Consider the following 25,318-nt stretch of genomic DNA (forward strand, 5'->3'; position numbering starts at 1 on the left):
GAGAAATTAGCAGAAAGAAATAACAAACTGCTGATTTAAATCAAAACATTTTAATTGCTGTAATTTTCACCCAAATAAGTGACAAAAAACAGTTTATCAGCAAACTTGAGGTTTTCAATTGACTTTTTATGTCAGCACATTATGCATTTAAACTTAAAGAAGTATCAAATCCCTCACTGGGGTCACACAAAGGTTTCTAAACGCATTCATGGACTGCTCAGTAATATCAGAACTTCAATGTGCTTTTGGCAAAAGATCAAGTTGAGACATTATTTTATTCCTCAAACGGCGACACTGTTTGGGATTTTGTCAGGAGACATGTTGTAGTAAGGCAGCTTCTTCCCTTCGTTCCTGGTCTTGATGGAGAGGCTTATCTCTGCCAGCTGCTTCCTGAACCTCTCCATGGCCTTCTTCACGGGCTTCTCTGTGAAGTGCTCGTCAGGATACGAGCCCAGGTACAGCTGCAGGGAGAGAGGGGGACCGAGTCAGGAGGCCCACTGCAGGGGGAGAGGCTAATGTAAAGTAGAAGTGTAGAGTCTGTGGCCGTTTCTCAATGTCGAGTATACCTGCTGCAGAGCCACTATTTCAAGTATACTACGTCATCGAGTGGCGCCGAATGCTGGGCATTTAACATGCATTTAAACAGTCCTTCGGCGCCACTCGATGACGTAGTATACTTGAAATAGTGGCTCTGCAGCAGGTATACTCAACATTGAGAAATGGCCTGTATTTAACTTGTATGGTCTGTGTTTGTCAGGATTGTTATGATTAGATGTGAATATGTGATTAGAGTATCTTAGCCTCTACGTTGACTATAGTTGTTTAGTTTAGCTGTGTTTTCTTACAGCCTTCCTTTGTTAGTTGTACAACTTTTAAAGTGAGGTTTTGTTCAGTTCTTTATTTAGTGTGTGAGTATTTATTTCTCCTGTATGCGATTAGACTCCTTTTTTTGAGTCCTCCTTTTGTTTGTTCATTAGTTAAGTCGGCGCCCTTTTGGCCCTTTTGTTTGTTCAGGCTGCGTACTTTCCATTTTGTTACTTGCTATTTAAAATAAACCCATTATAATTATACCAATTCCAACTGGTGTGTGTTGCATTTCCTCATCCCTAGTGGGGATGTAACACTGGCCCTTTAAAAGGTCCCCTATTATAATGTTTTTCATCAATATTTATAAGTCTCAGATATATACAAAACATGTCTCTGAAGTGTTTACCTCGAAATACCAAACAGATCATTGCAGCATCCCATAATCCCCTCTGTTTCAGCCCTGTTTCAAAAGTGCTGATTGTCTGTCTGTTACTTTAGATGAAAATAAGGAGCCCTTCCCCACGCCACTCTGAGAGATATTTGGTTAAAGAGAACACCACGGAGCTCTAGGAGGAGATTCAGGTGATAAGGTGTGTGTGTGTGTGTGTGTGTGTGTGTGTGTGTGTGTGTGTGTGTGTGTGTGTGTGTGTGTGTGTGTGTGTGTGTGTGTGTGTGTGTGGGGCGGGGGGGCGGGGGGGGGGTGTTACCTTGGTTGGTGATTGGCTAATGGTTACACAAGCCAATCGTTATGACATCATAAAGTGGCCAAATCTGATCAGCTCATTTTCAGACAGGTTTTTATAGAAATGGATCAGGACAAAAAGTGAGCAAATCTTTTTTCCTGAAACTTTCAGAATCTCAACACAGAGAAGTGGAAAAAGTGGATTTTGCATAATAGGTGACCTTTAAAACAACCCAGTCCGTACTGAGCTGTGTAAGAGTGTGCTTCTTCAGTACCTCGCACTCCTGGTACTGACTGAGGGCCCACACAGCCCCCAGGTGCCAGCTGGAGCGTCCACGATCAGGAAGGCTATGGATGATCCAATTCACATCTGTAACGCCCTTCTTGTTGGGCGGGGGCCTCCTCATGGTAGACGGAGCGTTGGGGATCCAGGAATACCAGTCGTACTACACAATGTACACAGAGATACAGTATGTGCATGCAGTACATTTACTCAGAAACTGTACCCAATAAGTATTTTGAGGAACATTTTCTTTACACTTCTACTCTTGCTCAACTTGCTTTGCCCACTATGTGGCACTAAAGAACACACGCTTAACATACATTACACACAATATAACTTTAATTTAAATCGGATTATGTTAAGCTATATATCTAAACATCTATCGGTCTATTGTTTTTTAATATGTCTTATTAGTCAAATAGCATATTCATGACAGCAAATTTGGATATTGGAAATGGACTTGACTGTTCTATTGTCCTACATCAAATCTGGATACACTAAAATACAAGTTGTATGAGAAGTTGAACATTATGATATGCCTGTCTTTCAAAATGACAGTGAATTAACTAGCTTTAAATCAGAAAGATATTGAATGTCAGGTTCATGATTATTTATTATTCACCTGTCCAAAGTTTACGGCTGCATGCTGGGCTGAAGCGGTGAACACAATGGCGGTCAGATACTCTGACAGGTCCTCGCGGGTCTTCAGGGACTTGGGAAACTCTGTACACGGGCAGAATTGACAAAGAGAGATTCAATCTTTACAAAATCAAACTTTGTATAAGATCCTTTCACAATGCAGGTGATGGAGAAATGCAGGAAGGGCATTGCAACAGTGAAGCTCAGTCAGTGACACCATCAGACTGCTGTGGCTTCCTGTCTTCAAACCTTTCATCTGTGACAGAACAGATCTGAGTCTGTAATGCTGTCACCTGTCGTACCTGTCTCCCTACACTACTACACAATATTTAAGGTTGAGTGAGCATTGTCTCTCCATGGAAAAACAGACTGCTGAATTTTTAATGATGTTGCAATGCTAAAAAGATAACCGGAAGTGTGTAATGTGTACCCACCACAGTAATCGAAGTCCTGCATCCCGAAGCTGCACACATCTTTAATGAAGGCCTGGATTTCTTCATCCTCCTGCAGGGTCTCATCGCTGGTGTAGTAAATATGGACCACATCTGACACAAAACTGCCAGAAAGGAAACAAGGCAGCAGTCACATATAGAGGAAGTGCTGCAACTTCTCCCTTACACTCCATCATAAATGACCCCGCTCTGTTTATGGTTTGAGTGTTTCCTCTCCCTTAAACACACCAACTACACATCAGTGCAGTTCCTCACCTCTTGGTCGCCTCCCACACCCTGTTGCCGTCGTCTCTGTAGAAGTATGTGGGAAGCTCCTCCTTGTTGTCCAGGCCGCGCGCCTTGATGATGTCAGGGAAGCACAGAGACCTGAAGGTCAGAGACTTCACACCCTTCTGGATCAGCTGGACGTGACCCCCTCCACCTGTAGCATTCGCCTTCAAGAGGATGGAGAATATACAGCGTCATCACACAGGTAACTCATCACTCCTGCAGCCAAGGGTTTGTGCTTATGTCCTTCTATTTTTGCATGCATATGGCTAAGTATCCATTACAGATGCCCTAACAGGAAGTGCATTTTTCTTTCTTTTTCAGCACATTCTTGGTTGTAGCTTTTGCTTTTAACTGAGAGGCCGTTTTTCAATCGCAAGGAAACTGGCTTCCAAGCCAATATTTCAAGGATACTACGTCATCGAGTGCCGCCGAAGGACTGTTCCAATCTCCAGCATACTTGGAATTCCACCGAGGCCACGTCCTTGGTTTGGGCGTAATTTCGAGGCTGCACATGGGTAGACTTCGCGTCCTTCAAATCCCCACAATGCTTTGCGCACGGACCAATTTCAAAAACCCTTGCGAAGAATGGCTGAACCGACGCAGCACAGCACACATTTAAATGTAAGTATGTAGTGGCGTAGAACATGTGTTGGTAAATATGTTACTTTGTTGCATTTGTTATCACCAAAAATGTGTTCCGTGAAAGTAAAGCAAGTTCATAATTAGATAGACATCGTGAGGTATTTATTTTCGGTACAGTTTATGTTGAAACCGTTAGAGAGAGTGGCACACCTGTTAGCCTGTTCCATTCTTCTTTGTTTTCCGAAGCCGTGGCTTGGAAGTATACTTGCTTCGTTTCTGAAGGAAGTGACTTGGAAGTATGCGACTACCAAGGCAGTATCCTCGCGATTGAGAAATGGCCAGAGTCTCATAAAATGCTTTGTGTTCCTCGCAGCAAATATGTCTTAAATAGACCTTAGATAGACCTCCTTTTTGCTTTGCATTTCATTTCCCCTTCCAACAGAATAAAACAAATATAGAAAAGTGTCATTATTTTACATCCAACACCCACAGACTCACCTTGTCAAAGATGCCACACTCACAGATGAGCTGCTCTCTGGCCTTGGTGTTGATAGCGATGGTAAAACGAATGTGTGGCATAAGCAGCTGAGGAAGGAACATCAATCAAAAAAATGTCATTCGTTTGTATATTGAACCTTTACTTACAATGAGAGAATTGAAAAATCCCACCAAATGTTAACAATACGGGTAGAACATTTGATAATTTAAATAATTAAATGCCAAATATAAGTTATTTTAAAGTATAGGTTGGGAGGTTTGGGATAAACCGGTTAATGAGTCTGAGGTTTACCTTGTACACAGGGTGAACAGCAGGGAGCTGCCGGTACATGGCGATAGCAAACACCTCTGTGATCAGGTGAGTCCGGAGCAGGTGTGTGATGTTCTGGTGGTACTGGAAGTCAGCGGAGCGGACCCAGATCTTAGCCAGCAGCCAGTCGTACTTAGCGTCAGTGGGCAGGAAGATCGGGCTGTCTTCACCTGGGGTCTGCCCGAGCTGGGGAAAAGAATCAGGAAAAAGAGAGGAATGGATTTATACTGAAATGTTTCCCTGGAGGTGTAATGAAATGGCAACATCGAGTAAATGTCTATAGCACAGTTTCTACACAGGATAATGTGTGCTTTACATAAGGAACAATAAAAGATAGGAACATAGCATAGGATAAAAATATTGGAAAAAAGCCAAGCTACATCACAAACACATAAAAAGAGACTTTCTGAATCATAGAATTGCTAGATTTGGTGCATATCTAGGACCTTCCTGCAGTTTGTTCCAGTTGCATGCAGCATAACATTACATATCATTTAGCTGACGCTTTTGTCCAAAGCGACTTACAATAAGTGCAAAAACCATAAAGATTCCAACACCGAACAACAAGGAAAGTGCATATATATTCACTTCAAGCAAGATCATACCATAGTAAGTGCTGGTGAATTAGTTACAAGGCCTAAATTGACTCAAAAAGTGCTTCGTGTTTATATTCTTCATAGATACAGGGACATACAGGCTCAACAGTACCTGTATGGCTATGGGCATGATCTTCTTCTGAGCGTTCTTGTAGAGCAGACACATGGGAGCAGCGATGTACTGCAGCGTGCACGGGTCAGTGCAGTTAGCAGTGATGCCCTCCAACACCTCGTAGTCCGCTATGTAGATGTTTCCTGCCTGGAGCCAAACATGGATTCACATCGTTAGTCAGTGGGAGGTTTAAAGTTAAACATGGACTTTGAATATGTCACAACAAGTCTACTGTACCTCTATTTCCTCCTCCAGAGTCATCTCTCTCTCCAGGCTCACATTAACCATCTCATCAGTGACCGGAAACTTCTCGGGGATTTTGGTGCACTTTTTGATTACTACGGGGTTGCAGCCGTTCAGAAACTGGTATCCAAACATGAAGTCCTCCTTCCAGTGTTTCATCACATACTCTGGATAATACAAATACATTAGGATATAATATAACAAAACACAACAATATATTATATAAAATAATATAATATATGTGAGGCTGACCTGAGATTGTGTTTTTGATTCTCACAAAAATCTTCTCAAAGTCAGCGAAGTCACTCCAAGAGGACTGGAACATGTGCATGAACTGGTTCACACACAGGTTCTCTATTCTGAAAATCCATCATCATCACCATCATCATCATCATCATCATCATCATATGCAAAATAAAGTACAAAAAAGTATACAATATACAATGTATTTTTTGGAATATGTAACTAAATACAGCAAATAATTCCCTAAAGAAAATGACATGTCATACTGATTGTGGCTATGATGTTTTTCACTGCCAGTAGTAGCAGTGAAATGTGCAAAGCTGCAGCCTTTCTGTCAACACCTATGAAGCTCACTTTTCCAAATTGCGTGACTCATTTTCCACCTCAGCTACTTCTCTAGACCCTCCTCTGCTTCAAAGCTTTGTCATTGATGCAACTTTTAACAGAACTAATGCATGGTGCAAACGGATGTGTTTGGAATCTGTCTTGTGTTATTGTGTCTGTGCTCAGCCTCTCATGCCTGCATGAAAGCAAAATGCAAATATCACTGGAGATAAACACACAATGAGACCTCTGTTTATTTCCAGGAAATCCTGGGCACAGAAAATAGAGTGCACGTCATCAGGCTGGAGATCATCATATGACCGGGGCATCGTGAAAGCTTTGCATTGAAACACACCTCGGAGGTTAAGGCCTCTTTGTACTGAGGGGCATCAGCTGTCCTCACAACTACTGTCAACCTGTGTTCTACAGCAGGCTGCCAGAGGGAGCACTTACGCCTTACTGTAGTTCAGTACGAAGTCCACTCCCTTCTCAGTGTCAAACTGGATGTCCCGCGGCAGGTCTTTGTGTCTGTTAGCATCTATGCTCATAGGAATGCCTGGCTGCCACTCCTTCCACCTGTAAGGACAGCAGAGATGTTAGCCTCAGCCTCTTTTATCAGAAAACCACAAACTGTGTGAACTGGCCTGTAGGTCTTTCTCCTCCTTTCCAGCTCTTTCTGTCTGTGCTGCTTCACCAGGCTGGTCTTATCATCCTGAGGCAGGTGTGCTGCAACCGACACAAGACAAAGTGAGCGATCATGGAACAATAACAGAGTTTGACCTGCAGACTGATGAAAAGACGAGGCAGGCAGTCTGGAAAAGCAAACTCATGTACCTCTTGCATCCCGCAGAACCACCTCCTTGTCATCCACCAGCCAGCGGAAGCAGGGGAACTCCAGATAGTCTCCACCGGGGGTCTTCACTGTGACGTACTTGCAGTACCAGTCATCCTGCACCCAGTACCTTTTCTTCTCAATCTTCACCAACACAATCTCTCCCAGATTCTCATCCACCCTCACGTCATAGGAGTCCACCTGCAATTTATTCAGCAGGGAAATAAATGAGCTAGGAAAATAGTGTTATTTGAAGAATCCACTGTGCATTAATAGTGTATCGTCAGTAAGCGTTGTTGTATAAAGGGAAGAGGTGAAACACATTTAGCCTGTCACAGCATAGTGTATGAGAAAACCTCAATGTCACATAGAGGGTCTCATTTGTGTGCACCCTTTGGTCATGTTTGTCGACGTGAGCATGATCAATTGCAAAAACAAATTGACATCTGCAATGCAGAGAAATGTGGGACTTCAAAAATATCAAGCTAAATAAAATGCTTTTTAAACATTTGCAAGTTTGCAGGGGACAACAGATAAAACCTAAAAACCTTAATGTATGGTAAAATAGTTTTCAAGAATGCTAAATTCTTTATTTATACCTCGTCCTATCTACATGCAAACATTTCTTCATAGAATAGTACAGCCATTGCATGATTTTGATTTATTTTCTATATTTTTTTTCTATATTTCTTGTATTTGTATTGTCAAACATTATGTGAAATCATATCATGAACTTTGCTTAGGGTTGGAGTAGTTTCAAACACTTGGTCTCTCTGGAGAATAAACTGAAGGGAGAAGTTCAACTAGTCGAGAATACATTTCAGGGACATTTAAATAAATGACATCTAATTATTTGTTTTTAAGCACAAAAATGTCTACAGTATATGTTTTTAAAAGATAAAAACGTGAAAAAGGTTGCTTATATTTTTGTAATAAAATGCTTTGTTCCTATCAGCAATTACTTCTTAAAATACAACAAATTTCCCCTTCCAACAGAATAAACATCAATGGACCTTCCTGTCTCTTCTTCCTCTTTTTAGTCTACATGCAAACAAGCTCACCCAGGGTTTGTCTGTGTGCAGTTGTTGGTGCCCACCATTAATCAGAATTGAAAATAAACGTGCCGCTGTAACTTCACTTACCGCCCCTCTCTCAAAGTCATTGTACAGAGGTTTGTCCAGCAGCGTTCTCTCGCTGCATCTCTCCGTGCCCACCAGAGTGATGTAGATATAATCATCTGTCCCTGCAAACCACTGGCTGCCCGTGGAAACTGTCACCGTGTAGGAAGGCATGGCGGTCACACAGGTCCAAAGGCTCTCTGGAGACTAAGAAATCTGCAGAAAAGTACCACAACCAAAGCCCCTGAGGTTTGCACACTTCTCTTTGCTGTTATTGTGTCACTGATGTTCACTTCTCTCTTCTCCCCATATCTCTTTCACCAACAGAACATGTGTAATCAGGCAGAAGAGGGAGGTGCACAAAACGGATCTCCACCTGCATACTATAAAATGTGTCAGATGTCAGAATCAAAGATGTCAGAATCAAATACGACTCCTTTCTAGATGCGTTATCAGCTTGGATTTCTGGAGCACCGACATGAATGTTGGTGCAGGGAAAGGTGTCTTATACCAGGGAGAGGATATCAAACTCATTGTCTTTGTCAGCAAACAACAGGACTTCCTGAAATTCCTGTATCACAGAAGAAAAAGAGAGGGCAGTCCAACGGCGTTACTGATGATATGAAAGGGACATGTTGACATACATATCTTTTACACATCATATTTACTAGTCAAATCAGTATCTGCCACTGGACAACAGCTGGCACTGTATTCCAGTTTCAGTGAAATAAATGCAAATCATAGAGTCCCTCTGTGGTTTTACAGGTGAAACTGTAACGTAAACGTTGACAGGGGGCTGTGTGTGTTGCACTCGAAGTGGGAAATGGGATTAATATGGTCCTACTTCACAAGTAAGATTACAAAATAAATCTATTAAAGGAATAAAACACACCTAATCAGCCTCTTGTAAAAATGGTGTAAAGTCTGAGTGTACAGGACAGGATCATTCACATGTTCATCGTCACAGACAAATAAAAACCCAAGCAGGCGTACTGTTTCAAGATCACTTGTAATGTAATACTGTCACTGTTTAAAAGGCAAAACTGAACATGTAGAGAAAATACAGACAGACATTAAAAAGGCATTTTCTTTTGTTCGATCCTTCTGAAAACTATGCATATTTAGTCACATCACATATAGCTTAATGAAGTTGTACAGTGTAGTTTTACAAACATTTACATATCCAAATATCTTCTCTTACATAATCACGTCGCAGTGAGCAGCAAGAACAGAGCTGATCTATTCCCCAATTGTTGGGATACTTAAAAAACTGCAATAACAGAGTAAGGTCATGTATTCGACACCAAATAGGAAACCAAAGGAGAAAGAAATGAAAGCTCCACAGTGCTGAAGATGAGTGGCATTTTAATAAGCAGAAGTGTTACTGAATACTACCTTTTGTTTCGGAAATGGTGGCTTGAACTTCTCATTGGTGTGATTGTACTCTTAAGCCAAATCAGGTTAGTCTCCTACTCCATTTCTTACTATAATCGACAGACACTACAGTATGATGGAGGATGGGTGCGGGGGCTGATTGTGAATCAACTTGTTATTGGAGGGTGTGCTGTAAAGTGATACGAAATAATTTTGACGTTTTTAGTGGGGCAGTTCGAAAAAGGTTGATCGTCTCTGAGCACATTTGAGATTGGACAAAAGTCTTATTTTTGTATTGTTTGTTAGATATTTGGTAGTTTTAACTCTTCAGCCCTCTCGCAATTATTCAAATGATATTTACTGAAAAGTGTATAGGGGATATATGCAAACTGTAATGTTTCATTTAAAAAAAGTCCCAAGCCATAAAGGTTACACACCATTGGCTCAATTTTCACGCATTCATATACTAGGTCTAAAACTCGTAGAAAACACATGAAACAGTCCGGTGAAGTAAGGTATTAAATGCAGAGAAAGGCAAGAGGCTGAAAAAGCAAGTCTGACTGAAGAGACGCATGTAAACACAGGTGGTGACTTTAAGGTTGAAAGTTAGGAAACAACTATTTCATCATTATTAAATGTTCAGTCTTTGTGACAGTAGCTCGTAGTTCAACATTTTGGTTAAAAACAGTGCACTTATTATCTGACAGCTAGCTTTCATTAACAAAAAAATAATCTACCCTGACTTGTATTTGTTTTTATGAATTTATGAAATATATATGAATGTTTTGTCCAGCTGTGATGGTAAACAATTACATGTATATTCAATGCTGCCACCCAGTGGCAACCTCTATGTGAATCAATAAATAAATGAAGAAAAAGCTACAGTCATGAGGTGCACATTTTGAGTCCCATCACGTCCCTCTTATATCCATACCATGTTAAATGCTGACTTCTTAAACTCTGAATATCTTTCTGATTGCAGCAGAATAATTCAATATCATCGGAGCTACACAATTAAAAATCTGATCGACATTAACCAACATAAAAAACAAAGCAAAGATAAGAGTACAGACATTACCTGCTCTATTCAAGGTTCGGCAATAAAATGTTAAGTTTAAACTGAAATAAAGTGCCAGCTTTGTCACTGCATTGATTATACTGATTTTAGATTTGTGTAGAGGAAACAACAACTTATCCTAGAGTTACTGCCCCCCAAAGCTGCTCTATACATTTAAAGACACGCACAACTTTAAATAAACCAGCACTGAAAATCATGAGAATATTCTCAAACTCAAACCACATTCCCAGAATAACCAACAATTTCATTACCAGGTCAGTAAAAAGGAAACGAGTTAGAAATAAACTGATCATCTGATCATTGTAGGCTGATGTCCATCTTAAAATCAAGTCAGAGGACATCTGTGTGAGCGGCTTGTCCACAATGAGAGGGTTGTTTTGTTAAAGTTAAAGAGCACATCATCGCCCCGAGCCGCTAACCTGCTGTATCCATGGAGACACTGATGAGAGAGAGAAATTCAAACCACATGTTGTATGTTTGAGTAAATCTTCTCTTGAGAAGTGGGTGACACACAAAACCAGGAAGTAGAAAGGAACTGAATGGCACAGACGATGAGTGGCTTACTGTCTGATATCCAGTTTCCTTTTTCAGTGTGAGCTGACTCTCATGGTGCATTCAGTGAACTAGAGGAAAAGGCGATTTAAGACGTAGCGAGTTCGTTTCAGATCCCTTTCTGTTGGAAGCATCGAGGTTGATCTGTTTAAGGTCTCGGAGCGTACAGACTCAGGATGGATAAAACCAGCACCTAGTTCAGGTGGAGGATCTGCTTCATGAACTCGTAGGTGGTGAAGGCCACGGCCTGGGAGGGGATGCAGCGGATGTAGTTGAGAGAAAGACCTCGGTACAATCCCTTCTTGATGCCAAACTCTGTGTACACATACTTCAGCGTGTTTCTCAGAGATCTGTTGAGGCAAAAGACAATACGAATCAGAGAGAAATCTAATGGGTTTATGGGTCTTCTTTTTTTTAGCTTAGTAAAGCCTATTCTTATTACCAGGATGTTGCTGTAGTTTTACAGATTAGTAGCTATGATACTCCTTGACGTTTTAGGACTATATTTGTTTTTATGTAAACAGCCCCTATTGGGTTTTGTTTTCTCTTCAGCTGTAAGCATACACTTCATTATCAAACCAAATGTGGGAACTTCTCATCTACTGTCCAAAACACCTCAATTCAAACACTGATTTTGTTAAGAACCTCATATACGAAGGTGCAGAACAACCTGCCAACAGAATATGGGAGAGTAGGATCATCGGTGATACTTACGAGCATTTCTCAGAGTCAGGAAGCACGGTTCCTAGCTGCATTCTTCTCCTAGCCACATCCAAAGGGTACCTTTAAGAGGAGACACAATGTGACACATCAAACATCAATACAAATACTTGAAAAGAAAACTTCAAACCACATTGTCAGCATTAGGGCTTTTTGGCTACCAGCCGACAGCACTTACGAGATTGTCTGAGCGATGGCACCGGCAACCCCTCCACACAGCAAGTTAACGTGCACCTTCAGAACCTGGACATCAGGGTTGTCCGAGGAGGGCTGTCCCAGCCTCTCTGGGAAATGTTTCAAGCCGAGGCTCTTCAGGGTGCCGAAGGTGAAAAACGAGACACCTGGACGATAAAAGGAAAGGGGAGAAAAGAGTTAACACCTCACAAAGAACACTGGTTAGATTTATGAAGGGGGACATTGTATGTTGTTCTGCATGATAATATAGGATCTTCTTTAAAGACTCATATCAATCAATACAAAAATCATTGTATTAATCACCTGCATAAGGAGCCATTCCAATAAGTGTTGGAATAAGTCCCCTGTAGAAGCCCGAGACGCCCCCTTCCTTTGCAAAAATAAAGACAGGTCTGATTGCAGAGGATACATTATTACAATTACAATATCTTTTTTATAGTCCCGCATTTTTAAAGTGGCAATATACAGCTTTTAACTTTCCTCCTGAAGTGTTTCTAAATAGATTTTTTTTTTTACCACAAGGACATATTTAGCTACCTATTATTTTTACAGTCAGGTGAAAAAGCATCAATATGTATAAATGTTAATGATATTTGATTCATTCCCAATGCTTCTCGGAGTATTCACAGTCCCTGGGTATTCTGCCAACCTTACAGTCAGTCTTTCCCTTGCCGCACCTTTCTCCAAAAGACACAACCACTAAGCTTTTTACAAATGAATGTGCAATGATGTCGCCAAGTTGCAAATGACCCTTCTTTCCCTGCCTTGGTTGTGCAATGGTTTACATAGAAGGTGTAACAAGAGGGAACCAATCCAAACCAAGATGTTGTCATTACTCTATTGCTATTACATTGTGCAATCACCATTGTTTCATACTGATAAAAGTAAAGCAACAAACGTGTCCATTGCCGCTTAAATGAAAGGCTATAATGTTTACGAAGGCTTAGTTGTTTGTGTGAGAAGTTGAACAGCAGTACCCTACCTCAAGGTAGATGGTTTGGAAGGCATTTGCAATTCCAGTGTATCGATGCTCTCCGGTCACCTGGAAGGCCAGTCTGGCTCTGATGACGTCCAGAGGGTAGGTGAATATCACCGCAGTCAACCCTGAAAACACACAACAAAACAGATCAAACTTTTTTATAAACACAGTCTTTGAATGTAGTTATGCTTCAAACTAATAAACTGGGATCAAGCACTTTCACATTTTGGCTGTATTTTCATTTCAATTGAAATACTTGTCTTTCATTCTCTTTTATTGTTGTGTTACACCCCACCAAGCACACTGGGAACTGGACCACTTCAACAACATGAGAAAGATTATACTGAGGTGACAAATGCAAACATAGTCTAAGATTCAATGATCAATACATTAACAGGAAAGGGAAACTACATTACAGTGCATATTACCCAACTACGATACTGACATAAAAGGCACGTCTTATCAGTGAGAAAGATGAATTACCTGCCATAGATCCTGCTATTAGGCGGTGGATGTGTTCAGAGATCCCAAACTGTTTACCTAGCAGCTGTAATGCCAGGAATCATCGGTCAAAAGTTTAACCAACAAAAGAAAAACAACACAATGAAACGTAGCAAACAAATAAACAAAATGTAACAATATTAACGCCTATTACACTTCCCAAATCAACGGCTACCATTGGTTTTATTGAATTACAATATATTTTATAACATTGCGTTTTGAGAGTGTTATTCCAAAATAAAGAACCACTGTACCTTATTATATTTTTCAAAGGCCATGAACTGGATGGCTCCATAGGGAAATATGCGGACCATCATTGCCCCATTACCCTTGTACAAGCCAAGGAAGCCTTCTTTCTTTGGCACGGCTTTCAGAGTTTCAAACACTCCTGCAAAGAAAGGTCAGAAGTGTCACTCATGTGGCACAGAGTTGCGAAAATAAACTCTTATTGGCGTTTCATGTTGGCTGCTGTTGTTTTTACCGAGATGTTTGTAATGGGGGTTCTGGGCTTGAAGGAGAATCTTGATTCTGTCCAGAGGAGCTATGGTACTCTTGGCACAGCATCCTGCAACACCTAAACAAAAGCAGATAAACGTAAATAGAACATTAATATGCAACTTTTAATGTTACAATGGGAGAATAGTTTTAATGTTTTTTAATTAAACTTGAGTGCCTGAAATGGCAATGAAAAAGGCCAATCATGTAAAGATAGAACAGTTGAAATAAGATTCATCAGAATATTAAGAGTAGCGTTGGTCGTGCAACATAGAAGAGAGCAGAACAGATAACCATTTAGATTTTCAAGTGCAACATGTGTTGCAAAAATAAATAGAGGAACAACACAGAAAACATACCTGTCTTTTCTATAATAACTGCACAATGTAGAAAACAGAACTTACTGTAGAAGCTTCAAATATTTTTGAAAACTAACTTGTCTGTTTGTAAAATATATAATTACCTGAATCTCGAATAGTTGGTCGATTTTAAAAGAAGCTCCCTAAAGTAGCATTTGGCAGGCAGTGAACATTTTTGATTTTGGTCCCTGGTTAGTTGTCTTCATTGGTCTTTGAAGGGAAACTCAATTTGTGCTTGCAAAGTTCCACAGGTAGGTCAGAGACCTGCAGAGTGATGGTATCTTTAGAGCTAATATGAAGGTTTTTAAGCGACCTATCTAACTATCTAAGTGCAGTATGTTCAAGGTCCGTAGCGTGGCTGTGCAGTTTATGTGTCACAGAAGAAAGCAGGAGAGAGTGGAGCCCCTCCTGTAGATCAGGGTACATGAGCCTGCAGTGCCCAGCAGCAGCAGCAGCAGCAGCAGCAAGGAGTCTGTTCGGCTGCAGGACCCTGAAGACAATCTGTTATCAATCATTATTGTTTCTCTGTGCTCACTTTCTCTTTTATCTGCTGGTATCACTTTTTCAAGGTCAAACGCAGAAATGTACTAATTAAGGTGTTAAATGTGTGCAGCAAATAACTAGCACTGCAGGATATGTACAACAAACAGTTATATGAGAAGGTAGAATCTATCATGTCAGATTTTCCCGTCAGAAATTCTCGTCAGACTTTGAATAGCTGAAACCAATACATTCTTTATATAAATACTCTCATATATACCAGCACACTGCTTTATCCCAATATACTCTTGCAGACACAACAAGGCTGGAAACTGTATCTTTGAGTTCTACATTGTGTAAATCATCATCATCAACCTGTTAATGATAATATAGACTCATAAGTCAGATCCTACCTCCAGCTACAAAGGAGCGAACAAAGTGGTAGTCCCTCTCGGCAGGGGGCCCGCTGCTTATAGCAGGAGAAGTGGAGACCACAGCCTCTGATGTCATCCTTCCTGCTGAGGAATCTGCCACATCCGTAGCTGTACAATAGAGAAAAACACTGTGATTTCACATGTGACCATGGGAATGTAACACCAACCTGGCAAATACCCATATGAGTAAACCAGAGTCTATGATATTGTATTTACTTAAGGGTGGTGTACAAGTTTTCAATGGGGTTTAACTAGCTTTGAGGGTAATTAGCCATGATATCAAGATACTCACAAGATGATCGATACTGTAAGAGAAACTGAACACAGAATAAGTGGAGGCTCTGTCCGATGAAATCTCTTCAATAAATGTTTCTCCTCTCGGGTTGATCCTGGCTGTTTGAAAGTGTTACTATGAAGGCCGGGTGGTCGCGAGGAGCTGCTGGTTTACTGTTTCAGGTGAACGCAAACTGGATCTGTTGTGATGAATGAACCGTGTGTACTTTCAACATGTAGGTACCACTAATGCCCTTCGCCAGTTAACTGACAGCATCTGACCGAAAACAGTCGCACGTTTATGACGCAGGATGACGTCAACAGACGAGGACGAGGGGCTGCGGTACATTTCAGGATTTTTGTTTTCATAGGTTTTACAGGGGAGATTTAGCCAAAAATAGTTGTTACTTTACACATATTCTATATTTTATTTGATCCTATGTATTAAAAAAGTAGGTATAAGAATGTATTCAAAATATGTCAAACGATTTCAGTTAATTAAGATAAAAAGAGCAATAACAAAGAGTTATTACGGTATTATTATTATAATTATATATTTTTTAATTACGGGAATGATTCATAATAATAATAATAATAATAATAATAATAATAATAATAATAATAATAATAATAATAATAATAATAATATTTTCATTGGCAGACGTCTTTATACAAACCTCTCTGGCCAGTTTAGATGTACGAATGTGACATTTCCATAACATAGTAAGTAGATCATACTTTTTTATTAAAAGCAGTTCACATACAATTATGAATTATCCTTATCAACTGCACTTGTGTTGTTTTGGTGATTAATTTCCTTATAATGATTTTTAGCACAACCATGCGTCCACTGGCTGAAACCACGGTCAGGAGCCCTAAACAAACCTTAGCTGTACTCCATCCCAGGTTTTGTTTTCCACTCTTCCTCCACAGCGACGACGAGTTTGTGGCCAGTGGACACCGACCGTAGGTTGCGTCTGGTGGAGGGAGAGTGAGCGGGGCTGCCCTGCGTGGACTGACAGAAGGGGGATTTACATTTTAACGGGTCTCGTGCTCCGTAAAGACTACAAGGTGCACGGTGAAAACTCTACTGTTCTTCCGCTGGATTTGTTTTCATGTTGGGGCTTTAATCATGTCCATGTGTCACCGTCGAAGGAGGATTGAACTTGCCAGCAGTCTATATTTGCCGAGGAGGGAAACCAATACAAGGTCCCGCTGTCTCGCTGGAGCGGAGTATTATTAGCAGACAGTGCAACTGTCGCTCTCTGGTATGTAAAGCATTTCAGCCCTAAACGTGTTTATGAAACCTCACCAGCAACAACACAACTTATAACTGCATGGCGCTTTAAATGACAGCGGTCAAGTGCAGTAATACTAATAAACAGCGACGCTGAAGGCGCTTTTACACGGTAATAACCCTCTCTTCCGCCAGTCAGAAAGGCGAAAACAGGATCCGACCTCCGGCTCGAGCCCACTCCTCAGCGTGCCTGCTGCCCTTTAAACTGTTAGCCTTCCTGAAGCTTCACTATTTATTTTACAGCCTACAGTTCTTATGAGTTTATATAAAAAAGAAAAACATGGTAGTATTTAAAAATGCTTTTGCTTTTCTTTATTGACGTCAACCAGACAACACTTGATCATCCGAGTAGACTGCATACTAGGCGGGGCAAAAATGTAATTTCCAGCAGATAAAGTAAACAACATTTGAGTAGATTTTAGCTTTAGATATTTTATAACTATGTTGTCAGTCATCAAGTTGTAACTCATATACTGCATTATTACACTGAATATACATTTAAAGTCGCTGAAACTATTTGTTTTTTTTATTTTCTTCCTGTTTACTCTTGCTTTATAGGTCATGTACCGCAGCTACACGATTATGACGGTATCATAATTTACAAGCAAAACACAAAAGTGTAAGGTTAAGAACAAATTGTGTGCTGAGCAAAAGATAAACCTCCACCTGGCTCCCATGCTGGCTGCAAGAAATCCTCCCCTCCACACCCTCAGCCATGCCTGCTACTACCAAACCCTCCAGGAGAAAGACACCTGCTCAGAGAAAAGCTGCCCAGAAAGTGATCAGCACCAAGAGGCAAACCTCTAACTCTAATAAACCCAGAGGAAGAGCCACAGAGAGGCCCCAGAAAACACCTGCAGAACCCAAAAGGTCAACAACCAGGGCCCAGGCACAGTCAGGCCGAAGACCCCGTGGAAGAGGGGTTAGCGGGCCTGCTACTGAGAGCCCTGGGAGGTCTCCTGGCAGAGTTAACCATGCCCTAAATGTAAAAGAATCTGCAAGGCTTGGACGGCAGAGCAATCCGCCTGACCACAGCAGCGAGTTACAAGACCCCCCGGGGCGAAGGAAGTCTCTGCGGGGCACCCGGGTGCCTGTTACTCCCTACCAGCCTAAACCTTGCAGAGGAGGGAGAAACAGCAGGGGGGGCGCAGGGAGGCGAGCAGCATCACAGCAAGGAAACACAAGAAACAAGCCCTTGAGCACCAGCATCAATGAATCAACTCCTGAAGAGAGAATTGAGAGTCTGGCCGTCAGTGACGCTGAAGAAAAACTTGCAGTTTCTCTAAAAACTGATGCTGAAGTTCCCGCAAATATCAAAGATCAGAGTTTAGGAGGCAACAATGCTAAAGATGGCAGCCCTCTTAAAGCAGATTCCCCGCCGTCTAATGACCTACTGGAAGACTGTGTGCAGGGCAGCTGTGACAGTACTACAACCCAGCAAGACAAAAAGGCTGTCAGTCATAACAGTGACGGTGACCTGAGGTGTGTGACTGCGGTGTGTGGCGATGTTGATGGACAGCTTAAACTCTGCAGTGACGGAAGTAAAGATAGCCCCTTCGCGCTTACAAGAACCTGCTCACCAGAAGTACAGAGCAACAGGAAGAGAAACAAGAGTTTATCTATCCTTGGAAATAAGCTTGATCATCTTGGCTGTGATGGTACGCAAGATGATATATGTACAGTCCACCAAGAGGAAGGTAGCAAGTTGGACTTAAAAGAAAATAGGACAGATGAAAGAGAGATAGTCGCAACTGAGACAAAAGAGAAAATACATCATGAGAGAGGAGAGAGTTTCGAGGGAGACAATGCAGTTGAGACTGTGGAAGACATGGAGGACATGGAGGACATGGCTGAGAGGCTGGCAAATTGTGATGGAGAGAAAAAAGAAAAGGAGAATGATTTTTCTATCAATCCTGACGACCCCCTCCCCAGCACTCCAGCCTTTCAATCTCCAGATCCACCTCACTCTAACAATGGACTGACAGAACTGTCAGAATCACCTGTAAATGTGCTGTCAGTGTCCAACACAGCTACCTCAAATCCCACCAAAGCCCCCTCCACCTCAGAGGCAGTTAAGCCAGAGGGTCTGAGCCAGGGTAAGACAGACATGCTACCTGCCATTCATGGTGCTAAACCTCAGTTCACAGGGTCCTCAGCTGTTGCTGAAACTGCCCTGATGGTGCAGACTGTTCTTGTAAAAAGAAATACACCGGTTATTATCCGTACTGACTGCTTCAAACCCAGAATTGTGAGGGATTCAAGTCAGGGGGAACCACACCAACTGCAGAGCCTAGCCATCCTTTCTCCTCTTGAAGAGAAAAAAGCTTGCACACCAGCAGAGACGCAGACCAAAGATAGTGAATCCAATCCAGAGCCATTGGAGGGCCACAGCCAGAGAGAGACATCTTCCCTGTCACTATCACTCGCTCCTCAGTTCAGCACAGATGCTCTTGCAGCCGAGTGTGAACCAAACCTCAGCGAGGACAGCGCTCTGGTAGCAGAGCAAAACTCGGTGCCAAAGATCTCAACTACTTCTCCGGGCAGTAGCTATACTTTCTCCTGCAGCTCAGAAAGCACACGGTCCTCTTTTTCTTTTGACACGGAATCGGAGGCAGGGTATGGAGAGCCTGGCCCCTCTACACTTCCCATATCCTGGGGGCCAGAGGGGGCCTGTTTGCCCTCCTGGACCACTCCGAAACAACAGAAGAAGGAGAGGAAGAAGCGGAGCAGGTGTGGGATGTGCGAGCCATGCCTGAGGAAGATCAGCTGTGGCCAGTGCAGTTGCTGCCTCAACCGCAGCACTGGCCACCAGATCTGTAAGCTGAGGAAGTGTGTGGATCTGAGGAGGAGAAGAACTTCTCAGCTCGCTCCCTCTGCCGCACAGGTGAGTCTGATATTACACCGCACACGTGCACTTAATTAATTAATTAATTTTATAGCAACACATTACAGGGTTTTTTATTGCAGTCAGTTCTTTAGTTCGTTCTCACAAGGAGGTTCATTTAGACTTTTAGAGGATCATTTGAGTGGGAATTTACTGGATCTAGAGCAACTGATAAAAAAAAGATGCTTCCTGACAGCATTGTTTTTGATCTCCAAGGTTTCCCAGCTATGATCTGGAGTTGAGTTAGCCAAACAGTGGAAACAGAAGGTTTCACTTTCACAATGTGTTTCACTTTTTCCTCGGTCAGTTACAACACATGCCAAACACTCAACTTCATGGTGTCTTCCTGTTAAATGTTGGGGAATGTGTTGAGTGATAAATGGGGAAGTTTGTGTCTGTGACTGTGTGTTAAAAGGGGAAGGCGGTGTCACATGACCAGCAGCAGCTCAGCACGTGCTTGTAGTATGTGACTGTTGGTTGTGTGTGTGTGTGTGTGTGTGTGTGTGTGTGTGTGTGTGTGTGTGTGTGTGTGTGTGTGTGTGCGCGCGCGCGTGTGTGTGTGTGTGTGTGTGTGTGTGTGTGTGTGTGTGTGTGTGTGTGCGCGCGTGTGCGTGTGTGTGTGTGTGTGTGTGTGTGTGTGTGTGTGTGTGTGTGTGTGTGTGTGTGTGTGTGTGTGTGCCATCCATGGTGCGAGCAAGAGAATAAGCTGTTTTATGAGTTGCACGTGGTGTCTCTGTGAATGTGCATGCTTGTGTCTGTGGATGGGTATGTAATTAAGGCCGATTTTGGCCAGATGTTTTGCAAAGTGGCACTGAATGACAATGTGAATGCATATTTTAACACAAGACAATGAACAATGACAGTCAGGACCCTAGTTAGGAGAGGAATCTGTCCCAGTCCATTTTGAAATAGCTATAATTATTATATTCTTGAACCTGCAAAATGATCACTTGTATCTGCAGCTCCCCTTGGTATTCAGAGCTCTATGACGACTTTCATCCTTGGACTGTATGTAAACATATCATATTTTATCAGGAATGTGTGTTACTTATTCTACAATCTAATGTCCAAGAATGGTTAATGCATGACTCATGTATTCAAAATTATTTCATTCCTGGTATAAGCTAAACATATGTTCTTACTATGGTGCTCTATCTTTAATCTATAACATGCTTGTTTAGGAACTGAAGGCTAATAACATAAGCATTTACAATCATTTTGGTAGTTGGGAATAAGAGTTCCTTACAGCAGCTGGCAACCAGAGCTACATAATCATGTTCATAGTTCAGTGCTGTCCATGTGGCTGGGGGAGGGCTCTGTGTGAACAACTGTGAGTGAGGGTCCATGTGGTCTTGTGTCTGCAACTGGCATGCGTGTAGGCCCTAGCAGTTGCAGTAGCAGATTAAAGATGATTAAATAACACCTGTGGTATTAGTAATGACAATCTTTGTGCACTATTTGTTTATAAGTGTACAAGAGTGGGCAGAAAGGAAAAGATCAGGCCAGGCAGAGATTTATTTGGAATCCCCTGAAAATGTGGGTCAGTGTGTGCATGACTCAGAGTCAAATTCAAATGTACAGTATATGTGGCTATGACTTTTAAAGAGTATACATGTTTGTGTGGTGCATGCATGAGTGACAATGAATATAAATGGATTGAGCTGCAGAGCAACAGAGCCAGTGTTTGTCTCCACATGGCTCTGAACGGCATACACGCTTTAGTATTGTGTGTGTTTGTGGTTTGGGAACAGGTTTTTGTTGGATTGTGCAGGGGTATAGACTGCACCAGCTGCTGCAAGCTAGCACTGTCAGAACAGCTATCATCATGATCAGCTGGAGGGTAAATCCCCAAATCCCTATGCTTAACTCCAGATACAGAAAGGGGGAGCAACCCTTCCTTGTGTTTTGTTAGTATATATAACTCAAGAAACGACACTGTGTTGCACAAGGGCTTACTTTATGTGTATTTATAGTCTGTGTACTACATTATACTTGCTGGCCAGTCCTGCTGATCAAGCTCACACGCCCTACCAACAGATTATACTCAGCCCAGAGATTGTTAAAACAGGGGCAGAGGCCAAAGAGGAGTTCATGTTGTGACATGTGGATTCTGTTCCTGGTTTTAGTAAGCTTCCATGGTTGGTGTTGTTGTGGTTAAGTTTGGTTTAACTGTGTCATAAAACATTAAGTCCATAACATACCTTACACAGATTGATCAGTGTAAGGTGCTTGTATATGGAGGCAAAACTAGCTCCTATTGTTTGTGTGTTTGTAAAAAAGAGTGTGTTGCTTTCCTTTTAAAAAGGTCTGGTTTCACTCAGGCTTGATGGCCCCCTCGTGGCCTCGCTCTGTATCGGGCTGTGTGGAAGGGGCTCACTGCCTAGTCTGACCTGGCCCTGGCCTGAACACAGAAACACACATGCTAACACGTACACACCAGAAACAAAACACTACCGTTCATAGGGTGCAAACACTCCTGTGTTTGTATAATGAATTTGACTGAAATAGTCCTGACATGTTTAGAGCTGTAGGCTGCATAACTGACTCACTGTTTTATTGGCTAACAAGGCAGATGTCAGTGTTTTTGGATAATGTTTTTAACACTCAAATCCCTGCAAAATAGCAACAAAAATATGTTATAACGAACAGCCGTCATCACTGTGTCACTTATCATCATTTTGTAAACAGTTGGCCCTCAGTAACTCACTGCCAGCAGACCATTTGACTTGAACTGGCAAAACATCTTAAATACCTAATACAAATTCACAAATGGATGCAAGATGTTGACATGTAAGTACATTATGCACATAAGTAATTTCTCCAAAAAGGGGTTAAGATACTTCCCAATAAGTTTTTATAAGAAGTACTTGTATACTATATATATAGATATGTATTAAAGTACAATGTTACTTTTGGGGCATTTCAAACCCCTTTGTTTTCCATTTTTTCCAGAACAAGTTATCAAGTATATTGTACAACATACTTTGTCATAGCCTTAGACAAATGCCAAAAGCCGCACTCACACATAGTATATCTATCATCTGTGAGTGCTGTGTGTCTTTCTGCCATTGCATTTATCCACACCATGCACCTGGTGAGGTACACTGTGGCTGAGATTGAGGCGCACCATAATAACATAGCAGGGACCCTATACTCTTTACAAATAGCAGCCTGCATTCTTCCAGTCAGCTAGCCAGCTTTGTGCCCAGCTCCTGCTGCAAACTAATTTATCTCCCACACTTATTTCACTCCTTCCTTTTCTGCTGCAAGGAGTAGCCCAGCTGAGATAACACATGTATCATGAAAACACTTGCCGATCCGATCCCTCCGACAGCCTCTGGTGGGGAGGACAGGCAGCCGGCAGCACCCAGCGGCGACTGTTTGCTCTGTAACAGATATTCAAAGCTGTGTGTGTCTTTGTGCACGAATGATTATTTCCTATATTTTTTTGTCAAAAGGGAAGGTCCATGCAGATAACCGTGTGTGCGTCTGGCGTGTGTATGATGGTCTTTTTTCACAGCTTGTAGTTGAGGCCATCGTGCAGCGAAGCACCCCCATTGTTCTCCGATGGAACCAGCTTAATGTAAAGTGAGAGTGATTTGTCCCAGCAGACGCTCCTGTCAGGTCCAAGCTCCTCTTCCCCCTCTCTTTCACACACACACACACACACACACACACACACACACACAAACACACACACACACACACACACACACACACACACACACACACACACACACACACACACACACACACACACACACACACACACATGCATACACACACACACACACACACACACACACACACACACACACACAGACACATGCATACACGCACACAAATACACACAAACACACACGCACACTCAGTGGAAGTCTTCAGGACCGACGGTAGCCATGGAGACCCCATTGTCTGGTGCTGACCTTTGACCTGCCACGGCTGATGGCTGATGGAGTATTCTCAGGGTTGTAAGGAGGATTAGTGGAGATAACCAGCAGACACGCACTTTGGGTTTAAGGCTGTGAACTCGGTAGCCTATATCCAGGTAATTGGGTTAAACTGCTCAGATTGTCTTGTTCATATCGGGTCAGCAGCAAGCTGTAGCTGCTACAAGAGATGAGCGCTAAAACGTCTGCATTATCTCTGTAAATCAACCAATTCAGTGAGGTTATTACACTAGATGTTTATGCCGATAAATGCAATGAGCACACATTTATTTATATGGCAAACGTTACAGAGTAAGCTTGTTTTTTATTGTTGGGAAATATATAACATGAGTCTTATGCTGTTTAAAGTGGACCTATCATGCTATATTTGAATAATATATTGTAGGGCCATAAGGTTTATTTATACGTTTTCTTTTTCAAAATACCAAACAGATCATGCATTAGCCATGCCTCATTTTGCTCTATTTTGCTCTCCTCCACCCTGTCTTTGCATGCGCTGCAGCTGACCACGCCCCCCTGCAAAGGAGGGGGCCGAGTTGAGCATCATGTTACCATGCTGTTACCATGTTGTTACCATGCCACGACAACCTCTCATTCCCCTGATTGGTGGAGAGTTGGCCATATAGGCGGAGCTCCTCGTCACTGACGTCAGACTATTTTCAAATCTGTATCAGATCCGTTAAAGCCCCGTTTTTCGAGATTTTGGGTATGCAGGAAAAGCGAGAGGGTTGTGTTTTCTGACACTTGGTGACTTCCCTGACACACCGGGGACACATATTCATGTATAAAAGACGTACAAAGGTGCATTTTGCATGATAAGTCCCCTTTAAGATACTGACTGACAGATACACTATTTATACATTAAACCATTTAATGTATCTACAGATAATATCTTAAACTGAACAGGTATGTTATTTTCCAAGCCATAACAAAGTTTAGTGTGTCACTCTACAGGTTCAGGTTCTCCCACATCTACACGTGGCTATTCTGGCTGAAGTACATCCACACACTCTTATTCTCCTCTGTATTACATAAATGTGTGGGACACAAGGGGGCCGAGGAGGGTTCATGAAACGTCAAAGACACTGCCAACTCATTATGACCAAGCAGATTGTGTTCTGCCTTAGCCTCCTCTCTTTCCTCTGACATCTCCTCTTCCTCTTCACAGACACACGTTTTATTACATCAGCCTTCCTCTGATTATGGCTGCTTTGTATTTTCTGTTAACCTGGTCCAAGCCAATTACATTTAAAACAAACATCTGAGGTAGTTATCTGTAATAACTGCAGGGCTTGGGTAGAGGCCCAGAAAAAGGCTCTGTGTATGATGGGACATGTCTGTTTTATGGTCAGAACCCGACATCAGAGAAGATGTATAGCTGTGCCATGTTGAAGGCTTACATCCAACTAAACAGCAATTCAATTATTTTAATAGGGACTTCACTATGTTTGCTTTAATGTAAATCCACCTTAGCAACTCAGCAGCAAATACTTTTCTGCAACAACAACAATACAAATAGTTTTATGTCAAAAATGATGTTACCATACAACATGTCATTTACATTTGGAGGGAAACATATTTTGTCCCAGTTTATGTAATTTTGTTATGTAACACAATTTTAATCAAAGCTTAGGTAGGAAACAAATAAGTGTCCCATTCAAAACTAGTCTATTTCAGTCATTTTATTTTACGACCATACCAACATACTAATTTCAAGCCACATCATGATAATTTACCAAAGTAGTAGTTTTGCTGT

At 41.9% G+C, this 25,318-nt stretch overlaps 3 protein-coding genes across 5 annotated transcripts in view; 1 reads left to right on the forward strand and 2 right to left on the reverse strand.

Annotated features, from left to right (window-relative positions):
* Window positions 1-34: 34 nt before the first annotated feature.
* Window positions 35-8,522, reverse strand: alox5a (arachidonate 5-lipoxygenase a). The gene is made up of 14 exons (XM_079687964.1): window positions 8,016-8,522; window positions 6,876-7,074; window positions 6,686-6,767; window positions 6,495-6,617; window positions 5,727-5,833; window positions 5,469-5,641; window positions 5,232-5,378; window positions 4,506-4,709; window positions 4,214-4,300; window positions 3,119-3,297; window positions 2,846-2,967; window positions 2,395-2,495; window positions 1,765-1,935; window positions 35-461 (listed from the first exon to the last, which is right to left on the reverse strand). Exons 1-14 carry the CDS (start codon window positions 8,163-8,165, stop codon window positions 282-284), a joined length of 2,025 nt encoding a protein of 674 aa, XP_079544090.1. The 5' UTR covers window positions 8,166-8,522; the 3' UTR covers window positions 35-281.
* A 459-nt stretch (window positions 8,523-8,981) lies between these two features.
* Window positions 8,982-16,456, reverse strand: slc25a16 (solute carrier family 25 member 16). 3 transcript variants are annotated; one of them, XM_079687968.1, is made up of 10 exons: window positions 16,317-16,456; window positions 15,138-15,266; window positions 13,872-13,964; window positions 13,645-13,778; window positions 13,373-13,436; window positions 12,893-13,014; window positions 12,214-12,280; window positions 11,894-12,056; window positions 11,710-11,778; window positions 8,982-11,345 (listed from the first exon to the last, which is right to left on the reverse strand). In XM_079687968.1, the coding sequence occupies exons 2-10, from the start codon at window positions 15,232-15,234 to the stop codon at window positions 11,189-11,191; spliced, it is 966 nt and encodes a 321-aa protein (XP_079544094.1). In that variant the 5' UTR covers window positions 15,235-15,266; window positions 16,317-16,456; the 3' UTR covers window positions 8,982-11,188. The 3 variants fall into 3 exon arrangements, with proteins under 3 accessions (XP_079544094.1, XP_079544093.1, XP_079544095.1); XM_079687967.1 differs by lacking the exon at window positions 16,317-16,456 and adding an exon at window positions 15,451-15,777; XM_079687969.1 differs by lacking the exon at window positions 16,317-16,456 and adding an exon at window positions 14,349-14,734.
* Window positions 16,457-16,560: 104 nt separating this feature from the next.
* tet1 (tet methylcytosine dioxygenase 1) overlaps window positions 16,561-25,318 on the forward strand; it is a 42,624-nt gene continuing 33,866 nt past the window's right edge. The window contains exons 1-2 of the mRNA XM_079687963.1: window positions 16,561-16,699; window positions 17,287-19,612. Of these exons, the coding sequence (XP_079544089.1) occupies window positions 17,444-19,612 (2,169 nt within the window). The 5' untranslated portion in view covers window positions 16,561-16,699; window positions 17,287-17,443. The remainder of the gene's footprint in view (window positions 16,700-17,286; window positions 19,613-25,318) is intronic.

The sequence above is a fragment of the Notothenia rossii genome (assembly GCF_949606895.1).
Source record: "Notothenia rossii genome assembly, chromosome: 6".
Taxonomy (NCBI): domain Eukaryota; kingdom Metazoa; phylum Chordata; class Actinopteri; order Perciformes; family Nototheniidae; genus Notothenia; species Notothenia rossii.

Bases quoted from the DNA above. Each gene is read 5' to 3' on its own strand.
- alox5a (XM_079687964.1), bottom strand. From the start codon at position 8,165: ATGCCTTCCTACACGGTGACAGTTTCCACGGGCAGCCAGTGGTTTGCA. The intron at 6,618-6,685 runs GCCAGTTCACAC...CTGTCCTTACAG, and splicing joins AGGAGGAGAAAGACCTACAG to GTGGAAGGAGTGGCAGCCAG. The intron at 3,298-4,213 runs GTGAGTCTGTGG...ATCCTCTTGAAG, and splicing joins AGTGTGGCATCTTTGACAAG to GCGAATGCTACAGGTGGAGG.
- slc25a16 (XM_079687968.1), bottom strand. From the start codon at position 15,234: ATGACATCAGAGGCTGTGGTCTCCACTTCTCCTGCTATAAGCAGCGGG. The intron at 13,437-13,644 runs GTACAGTGGTTC...CTGGCATTACAG, and splicing joins CCTTTGAAAAATATAATAAG to CTGCTAGGTAAACAGTTTGG. The intron at 11,346-11,709 runs GTAAGTATCACC...TTGCCTCAACAG, and splicing joins CCTGACTCTGAGAAATGCTC to ATCTCTGAGAAACACGCTGA.